Source organism: Bidens hawaiensis, unplaced genomic scaffold (assembly GCF_021521415.1).
Source record: "Bidens hawaiensis isolate Kalapana, Puna unplaced genomic scaffold, B.hawaiensis_p1.1 tig00009085_1, whole genome shotgun sequence".
Classification (NCBI taxonomy): Eukaryota; Viridiplantae; Streptophyta; class Magnoliopsida; order Asterales; family Asteraceae; genus Bidens; species Bidens hawaiensis.
The window spans coordinates 586,813-596,910 of NW_027491667.1; the positions used below are offsets into that span (position 1 = coordinate 586,813).

General features: G+C 36.6%; 1 protein-coding gene and 1 pseudogene across 1 annotated transcript; both read left to right on the top strand.

Moving 5' to 3' along the window:
- Positions 1-271: 271 nt before the first annotated feature.
- Positions 272-2,735, top strand: LOC143531122 (putative pentatricopeptide repeat-containing protein At5g08310, mitochondrial; annotated as a pseudogene).
- Positions 2,736-5,023: 2,288 nt separating this feature from the next.
- On the top strand, positions 5,024-7,870 carry LOC143531123 (6,7-dimethyl-8-ribityllumazine synthase, chloroplastic-like). The gene is made up of 8 exons (XM_077026497.1): positions 5,024-5,183; positions 5,276-5,394; positions 6,762-6,857; positions 6,984-7,079; positions 7,191-7,269; positions 7,340-7,386; positions 7,456-7,515; positions 7,632-7,870. Exons 1-8 carry the CDS (start codon positions 5,024-5,026, stop codon positions 7,671-7,673), a joined length of 699 nt encoding a protein of 232 aa, XP_076882612.1. The 3' UTR covers positions 7,674-7,870.
- The last annotated feature ends 2,228 nt before the right edge of the window (positions 7,871-10,098 follow it).

Sequence of the window (10,098 nt, forward strand, 5' to 3'; positions counted from 1 at the left end):
ATTACATGAAACAACAATGAGTTCATCATCTAAATTGATAAAACTAATAACTTAATAACATGTGTTAACACTCCTTTTGTGAGGAAGCAAGTCGAATAATTAGGGACTTAGGGTTGTTTAACGATCAAGTTGAGCCATCTTTAATCCAGGCTCGAGAACGAGGTTAAATGAGTCAGCTGTATCATACCCGTTTATTCTTAACAAGCCAAAACATTAAAAAAAAAAAAAAACTACAAACACCAACACTGAATTCAAATTCCTAAACCCAAGCATGACTCTTGGTCGTATGATCTTCAAACCCTTAACTCAAACCCATCAAATTCTCATCAATCTTCACTTTCACTCCAAACCCACTTCACAAACAACTCACACTACTCATCTGACTCATCACACACCCTCCAAACAGTCACCAACCTCATCTCCATCTTCACCCACCAAAACCCATCAAAACTAACTCAATTTGACATCAAACTCACCACAAACTTAGTCGAAACAGCCCTCAAAGGCTTCAAGAACTGGAAACCAGCCTTCAAGTTCTTCAATTGGGCATCAACCCAACCCGGGTATCGCCACAATTGCTATACTTACAATGCCATGGCTTCCATCCTATCAGGTGTTCGACAAAATGCCCCAATGAAAAGTTTGTATCTTGATTTCATTAATTCAAATTGTTATGTTACCCCGGGTGGGTTAGGGTTCTTTATTAGGTGTTTGGGTGGGTTAGGGATGATTAATGAGGCGAATGAGCTTTTCGATCATGTTAAGAGAATGGGGTGTGTGGTGAATGATTATAGTTATAACGCGTTGTTGGAGGCGGTTTCGAAGTCGGGGTCAGTTGAGTTGATGGCGGTGCGGATGAGTGAGATGAGGGATGATGGGTGGAACCCGGATAAGTTTACGTTGACTTCGGTTTTGCAGTGTTATTGTCGGGCGAAGTTGTTTGAAAAGGCGTTGGATGTGTTTGGACAGCTGGAGGGGTGCGGGTGGGTTGACTCGTATGTTTTCACGATATTGATTGTGTCGTTGACGAAAGCGGGTGAGGTGGAGGAAGCGATTCGGTTGATTGATAAGATGGGTGAGTTTAAGATTAGTTTGAATGAGAAGACTTTTTATGTTTTGATTCATGGTTTTGTGAAGGGTGGGAAAGTCGATTATGCGTTTAACTTGTTACAAAAGATGCAAGCTTTAGGTTTTGCTCCTGGGATTTCGCTGTATTCGGTAATAATCGAAGGGTTTTGCAAACAAAAAGAGTTTAAAAAAGGTTTAGAATTGTACTCACAGATGAATGAAATTGGTATACAACCTGATGTTAGTATATTTAAGAGTTTAATATCGTCTTTATCCGATGAGAAAGATCTGATCTTGTTACTTAAAGAGGCAAAAGACCGCGTGAATAACAAATCCATGACTGCATTGTTCAACACTGCTTTGACTAGTCTGGTCAAAGGCGGGTCAACTGATAAAGCGCATCACCTCCTTCGAGCAGTCATCAAAGATGATGTTGATGACGACACTTTCAAGATTCAAAATCTTGTTTCTTTAGACGCCTCGTCTTTTGAAATTGTCATTAGCAGTTTATGCGAAAAAGGTGAGTTAGACATTGCGTTAGACCTCTTCAACGATATGGATCAAATCGGTTGTAAAAAAAGCTTGCTTATTTACAATAATCTGATTAACGCTTTAAGCAATGCAAACAAAGTGGAAAATTGTCACGAGCTTCTTAAAGATATGAAAACGAACGGTTTTTCACCTTTGCAATTCACTTACAATTCTATATTTGGATATTATTGCAAGATTTGTGATGTAAGTGGTGCTATAGACGTGCTTCGTGAAATGCATACTCACGGGCATCAACCGTGGATCAAACATTACACTTTGCTTGTGAAAAACTTATCAATAAACCGAAAAGAGGCCGACGCGTGTAGCTTTTTGACAATAATGAAGGAAATCGGATATTTTCCAGATATGATTGCTTATTCTACAGTTATTGACGGTTGGTTAAAGATTGGAGAAATCGATTATGCGTTAAAAATGTTAAGGATATATCGGCTAACGGGTATTGTCCCGATGTAGTTGCATATAATACTATCATAAACGGTCTTTGCAAAGATAAACGAGTGTCAGAAGCACGTGACATTTATGATGAAATGTTACAAAAATCGTTTGTACCGTCTGTTGTGACGTATAATTTGTTAATCGATGCGTATTGTAAATCCGGTGAGGTTGATCAAGCGGTTTGTTTCTTTTCAATGATGAGTGAGAAGAAACGAAACCCGAATGTTATTACTTATTCTACTTTGATTGATGGATTTTGTAACGTTGGAAAGTTGGATGAAGCTGTGTTGACTTGGAATGAAATGGTCAAAGTTTGTGACCCGAATAAGATAGCTTATATGGGTTTTATTAATGGGCTTTGTAAATGTGGGAAACCGGATTTGGGGTTAGTTTATTTCGAAGAAATGGAAGCGAAGAGTATGAAGGCGGATGGTTATGTTTACGTGATGTTAATAGATGCGTTTGTTTTTGTATCGAATGCACCGAAGGCGGTTTATGTTTTGAGAAAGATGATTAAAGATGAACGGGTTCCGGATTCTGTTGATAAGTATTGTGTAGTGTTAAAGGAAGCTTTGGTTAAACTGTTGGATGATGAGTTGACTTGTTTGGAAGTCAAGAGTCTTATTGAAGATGGTAGTGTTCCGGGTTATGTGTTAGAAACTGGTGGGACGTAGTTGTATTTGTAAGATGATGTTTGGTCGCTCGGATAGTCGGATTGCTAGCTCTGAAGCTACACTGCTACAGTTTCTATGATCTCTTTATTCCTCGCGTATAGGTGTTGCATCTAGGTTGGCTCTTCCAGTTGTTTTCGTAACTGTCTGCTCCAGTTGGCGGACACTTGAATGAGCTTGTTCGACAATGTGTGCTCCTCATTTCTGAAGGGTGGCTTCTATTTAAGGTTTGGGGAGCTCGGCAGGGGAACTTGAGGTATGTCGAGTGGTCGAGCCTGTCGGTCAGTTTAATGGAGTTTTGACTCAAAGTTGGTATTTAATTGGGTTGAATGGAATCTTGAATTCCGGTTATGTGTTCTCTGGATGACTGAACACAGGCTTAGTTTATCGGGTCAATGTATCATGAAGTGTAGAACTGTATATAAACAATATCCCATTTTTGGAGCTCATTAGAAGGAATACATAACCTTGTGTTGACTTGGAACAATAACCTAGAGGTCGTGGGTTCGAAGATCCTAAGCGCCAATCGCCTTGCCGCTGAGTGAGGCTGATTTACCTCTCACGTGATGGGCCTGGGATGGTCTGACGTGGGCCGGTTTGCGTGTCCGGAACAACACGTTTTGGAACAATAACCTTGTGTTGAGTATTAATATATGTTTAATTTTAAAATCTGAACTTGACTTCCGGTTGAAATGTCAAATTGTCAATAATTCCAACTATAGATGCATATTGTGGTACAATGTTTTTTTTTCTTTTTTCTTTTTAAGTTTAGCACATGCTTGTGACTTCATGTTTTAGTTCTTCTGTTGTTACATTTGTACATTGGTTGTTTTGCCATTCATGGATTTTAACTCACTTTCCAATAAGTTAAAACTCGAACATATTTTCGACTTTCAATGTATTTTTGAACAGATTAGACCAAAGGGTAACCAGTCCCTAAGTGTTTTTTTTTTTTTTGTTGTGGTGACTAGTGAGTATGTTGATACTACTTGATAGTGAGGAACATTTGGGCTAGGATTGACTTTTCAGAAAGTGTGATGAAGTATATATGCCTTCAGGATAAGGGCAACATGATTGCCTTTAGTACCAAACCCAATAAATGGGTGCTCAAATAGTCCTCCATATAAATGGACTATATGTTTTAATTTGATTTTGAAAGGTCTGACCCTAATAACAATAGGTTTAATCAGTTTTCGGGTAATGTGTTTGTTCTGGCCAAGTTAATCTGGTAGATGTGGAATTGGGTCAGGTCGGGTTGGATTAATCAGGTGCAGGTAAAATTGACGGGCTAAAGGGGGGACAAGCATTTGCCAGATAGGGTTTATGGTTGAAAGGGTTGGGCGGGAACATTGCCGCAACTGCCTCTATCATGCTAGACGGGATCATTTTGAGATCATTTATGGGTTCACGAACCCGTATTGGATGAGAGGAAAATAAGGAAAAAAGGGGGGGGGGGGTTAATTTTCTTGGAAAACGTGGGGTTTCAAATGATGAGCTAAAACATCGCCACAGACGGCATGAGATTAGGTTACTACATCATGTTGGGTAGTTTCATGGGTTTGTATTTGAGCAGCCCAACCTGGAGTGTCAAGTGATGTTGTATAGCATAACGAAGAATCAAACTTCATTAAAAATAACTTCATTCGTGAAAAACTAATCATCTTCAGTTTTTACTATAAACGTGAAGTATGTCTAAAAAATCATGAACATATCCTCATAACTTTTGTTAATGCACAAAATAATAAGTGTATCATGCATTCTAAATTAAAGAAAAATGTGACACGTAAAGCAGCTCTCAAGCTTTTGTTATCCACGCATCCTTTGACATATTCAAACACCCACCATATGAGTCGTATGAAACCTAAGTCACTAGTATGATGGGTGTATGACAACATGGAAAGAGTAAGTCATACATACAATATCCGTGTTCGTGTTTGTTTATGTTCGTTCATTTAAAATCTAAACGACCAATTTATGAACTTAATGAATATAACTGAACAAAGATAAACAAACATAAATGAATATGAACAAACATAAATGAACACAAACGAACAAGTATAAAACATTAAGTAGACGATTATCCAAAGTTTAAATCAAAAATGAACATAAATAGATGATCATAAACGAACGAATGAAACATTATTCGTTTACTTAGACGAACACAAGTTTTTTTTTTCACGGTCGTAACTTTTCGTCAAACGGTTCACAAACGGGACAAAAGGATCACGGGTCAAAATCAAACGGGTAGTTGACCCTGACAAACTGAACACTACACTCTCCACCCAAACTCCACAACAATGGCGGCTGCTTCATCAACCGTTCTTCTTTATCGTCTTCACGACACCAATTCATCATTATTATCATCAACTGGACTGCACAATCGTTCATCTTCACTATCTCTTCTTTATCACCGTCAAATCTCATCCACGTCACCACTCATTCAATTTTCCCCAAAAGGTAACATAACATAACATCTAGGGTTTCTAATTCCGCATTCAATTTATTCAATTTGTTTAATTTCCACTTATTACTCTCTGTGTTACTGTTAGGTTTAGCAAATCCGTTAATTGTAGCGCCTGTGGAGAAGAAGAAACTGTCAGTTCAAACCGAAGCTGTTCGGAAATTTACCGGGTTCTTGACGAAAGCCGAGGGTTTTCGTTTCGCCATTGTTAGTTTCTAATTATCTGCTTTTATGTGTGTTTGGGAATTCAGCTGCATTTCGTGTTTAGAATATGAAAAAAATATATAGGTGTGGTTTGAGTGTTTAATATAGTTATGTGTCTAGCAAATGCTATAGAAATTAGGGGTGCAAACTTGCCGAGATCGAATTGACACGAGCCCAACCCTCAAATAAAGCTCATTTAGTTATTGAGCCCGAGCCTTGTGTATTTTTAATTTTTACCTCTTTTGGACTTCTATGTATTAATTTTACACTGCACCACCAACTGAGCTTAGGCTCGTTTAACGTTTTTTTCTCATAATATATAATAATAGTTAAAAACATATATAAGCTAATTAATCATAATAAACGAGCCAATCCCAAGCTTGAAAAAACAACTCACTAGCCAAGCTCGAGCTTTAGAATAAGAGCTCGAAATGAACCGAGCTCGAGCCTAGTCAAGCACAGGCTAGGCTCGTTTATACCTCTACTAGAAATCAATGTTACTCAGTGTTATAGAACTCTCTAGACACTAGTCGGGCGGTGGGGTAATGACTAGCGATTAATTGGATTGGCATTTTATATGTAATTTTTCAAAATATATACATACAAAATTTTATATATGATTTAAAACTCCCTAGGCGCTAGTCGGTAGTCCTTTTATTTCCGATTAATCAGCACCTAATTGCGATTGTTACAACACGGATTTACTAATATATGAAAACAAAATTTTGTTCCTTTTGCTCACATTAGTTTGAATTGATGCGGTCTTTTAGCTTCATCATCATCATCATCATCATCATCATCATCATCATCATTGTACTCAGTATATCCCACCAAATAGCAAAACTATGGTAGGGTCTGAGGAGGGTAAGATGTAGATAGCCTTACCTCTACCCTTTAGGAATAGAGAGGCTGCTTCCGGTGAGACCCCCGGCTTGATAGTAGTTTTGCATCAAGCCTTGGACATAAGGCACATAACACTCAACCATCGAGACACCGCCGATTGGTGCATGTACCCTTGTATTTCGGCTATCAATGCCACCACATGATGCCTAATGAACCTTCCGCCACTTTTAACGTTATTTTCACGAGATTAGTAAAATAACGTCAAAATTAGTGCAATTTCGGCTAATCTTTAGTCTTTCGTCAAAATAACGTCAAGATTAGTATATAACCTTCCGCCACTCTTTCGGCTATCAATGCGGTCTTTTAGCTTGAAGAGTGTAATTCACATTGTTGATTCTAGCTTTCATTTATAACACAGAACTCTAGCTTGTTTTGTATTTTAACAATTCAAGTTTAATTTTAGTTAACCAAAAAGTTCGGTATTTTATAACATTTATACTTATATGTTGCTACTTATCATGACATAGGTTGTTGCAAGGTTCAATGAAATTGTCACAAGGCCATTGTTGGAGGGTGCTTTGGACACATTCAAGAAATATTCAGTGAGGGAAGAAGACATTGATGTATGCAATACGTCTTGTTTTTCTTTCTTGAATTCTTTACTTTTTGTGGGCTATAACCAAAATGCAATTTGGTTGAACCATTTAAGAGTATATTGTGACTAACAATATTGTGTTAAAACTTATTAGGTCGTGTGGGTTCCTGGAAGTTTTGAGATCGGGTTGGTTGCTCAAAAGCTTGGAAAATCCGGGAAATACAATGCAATCTTATGTATTGGAGCTGTGGTAATATTATTGTTATTCACAAGTTATACATGATATTGCCATAGTAACACTACTAAACTAAATTGACATCAATGTCTGAATGTATATAACTAACTATTTATGTTATTTTAGGTAAGAGGTGATACTACTCACTATGATGCTGTTGCTAATACAGCTGCATCTGGAGTTCTTTCAGCTGGAATTAATTCAGGTTTGATTACATTTTTATTTAAAAGTTTTTGGTTGAACTGATTTCATACTATTCAATAACAACGTTTTAGGTGTTCCTTGCATATTTGGAGTCTTGACATGTGAAGACATGGATCAGGTATATTTATAATCGTCTTTGTGTTTTGTTTTGTTTTTAATTGTCTAAATATATGTATGGATGTATTAGGCCTTGAATCGTGCTGGTGGTAAAGCTGGGAACAAGGGCTCTGAGGCAGCTTTGACCGCTGTAAGTTGACTTTATTTTATCAAGATGTTACTGTGTGTTTGTTCTACTTCATTTACATAAGTCAACTTGTAATTTTGTGCTTATTTTGTTCACTGAAATCTTTATATGTATTGCAGATTGAAATGGCATCATTGTTTGAGCATCATTTGAAGTATTAATTATTGTGACAGTTTATTCATGCAAGAAGAACAAGAGAATCCTGTCATTTAAACTACTTATAGAGTTGACTAATCGTTTTTTCGTTCTTTTTTGTTTGTAATTTGCTTGAAAAGTCACACAATAAAGTCTTGTGGTTTTGTTGAGTACATGACATTTCAGCTTAATAATGGTGAGAATCAAGTGGAAAACCTGTGATGGATATGTTGATTTTTAAGCAATTAGGTATATTTTTGCAAACACAAGTTGAAGTTTTAAGTAATCCTGCATTGGGTTTCTTGATATCTAGATTATGAGACTGAAAAATGACTTACAATTAGCATAGTCAATGCTAAAGAAAACATCACTAACACACTATCTATACACCGTTAACAAGTGACAGGTCATACGGTATGTATGACTTTTTTGCCAAACCATACGGGTTGTATAACCCGTATGATATGATGAAATTTGGGTCATAATTTTACGGAAACTAATTGATGTGACGGTGTTGTGTTACATGGCTTGTATAAAACCCAACAACTTGTTGCGCTTAAAGATTATGAGATGGTGTTATTTCTACATGCTCTCAAACATGATGTCTTGTGAGATTTGGGTGACGGTTAATGACAACGTTTTTATTATGCATTTCTTACTTTTACTAACATATTTTCAACTCGCAAGTGCCAATAGCCACATTACGCTCAAGTCCTCGTCCCGTGTCTGGGTGTGAAACACTTTTCCGACTGTCACTAGGGGGCTGTTTGGTAACCTCTTATTGGCCATTTAAGAGGCAAAACTAGTGTGATATTACTTTTCCTATAAAAACCAAAAAAAAAAACAAAAAAAAAAAAAAAAAAACTTTACGTAACGTTTGATACGCATTAATTATAGATGGAATGAAATAGATCATCCTGAAAGAATGAGAATGAGATGGGGGTGGGGTGGGGTGGGGGGGGGGTTGATCAATAAAATAAAATCAATGATTACATTATTTTTGTTTCACCATATTTTTGTGAGACAGCCGTCGCCTTTGCCGCCACCACCAACGCCACCAATTGATCCATCTCAATTGTTATATATTTATCTATATTTTTTATCTCCGGTACCGTAACAAACATAACTAAAACCGATCAAATTCGTGTCAAGTTACCGCTTTAATGTCTGGGACCGACAACACTTGGGGTTTTACCATCGACGGGGTTTACCAAACAAACAAAGGTCAAATATTTTATTGATTATATGTTAACTTTACGAATTTATTTTTCTAGGTTTTAACGTAACTGAATTCACTTAAAAGTCGTAGGGGGTGTTTGAGATTTCTTATTTTACCTCCTTATAACTTTTAATTAAATTAATAAGATATAGTGTAATAACTTTACCTCTCCCAAACATCACCTTAAACTCACCACTGCTTAATGCGATCCACAATTAACTGGTAACTGTGAATGTAAGGGATATGTATGTATAGATTGCAAAATGAAACTCATTTCTGGTTGTTAATTAATTGTTTACTCTTCATGCAATCTCACAATGCGTATGTATTTGTTGCTTTGATGACCTAATTTGCCGTTACATTTCCGAAAGAATTATGTTTTTGTTACTTTATAATAATTAGGTCATTCTTCATAATTTGGTACACAATTTGGGGCTTAGGAGGTGCACTGCTCATCCAAGTTATTATCGACTGACTTGTACATTAGTAGAATTCGCTAGGTGCTAGTCGGGCTAACAAGGATTAATTGGATTGGAATTTTTATATGTAAAAATTATATATAGGGGGGCGGTTATTGTACAATGCCTCCTTATCGTACAAAGCGTACGAAGGATCCTACCTCTCGATTTCATTTTAAAACTAATGCGGTGGCATAAAATTTGGGCTTTCTTCAATTAAGGGTATTATTATAGTCTCAAGTTACTTCTTATTTGTAATCGTTCCACTAAAATCCGCACTCGTCTCTTGAGTATCTAAGCCCTATTCAAAGTCACTACAAAATCTTAAAAATTTATTGTCGTTGATCATGGAAAATTCATTGTTAAAATCAAAATCAAAATCAAAATTAGTTGCATCTATGTGTGTAAAAGAAAACAAAACAAAACAAAACAAGTATTAGAGCATGTTTGGGATATAGTTTGAAAACAACTTATTGATTGCGGCTTTTAGAAAAACAGCTTTTTAACCTTATCAAAAAGCTCAATAAGGACTTTTGTGATTGGCAGACATTTTTTAAACTTATTGGCTTTTTGAAAAAAACAAAAAGTCAATAAGTTGTTTTCAAACTCAATCCCAAACATGCCCTTAGTCTATCTTAGAGGGTTTAGAATGTAAACACTTACTCTTTTATAGTCTCCTTGTATTCTCTTCTAGGGATGAGATCGGTACCGTACCCGTACTTGTACCCTTATCTGTACCCGAAAGTACACGTACCTAAAATCAGTAAATCTGGG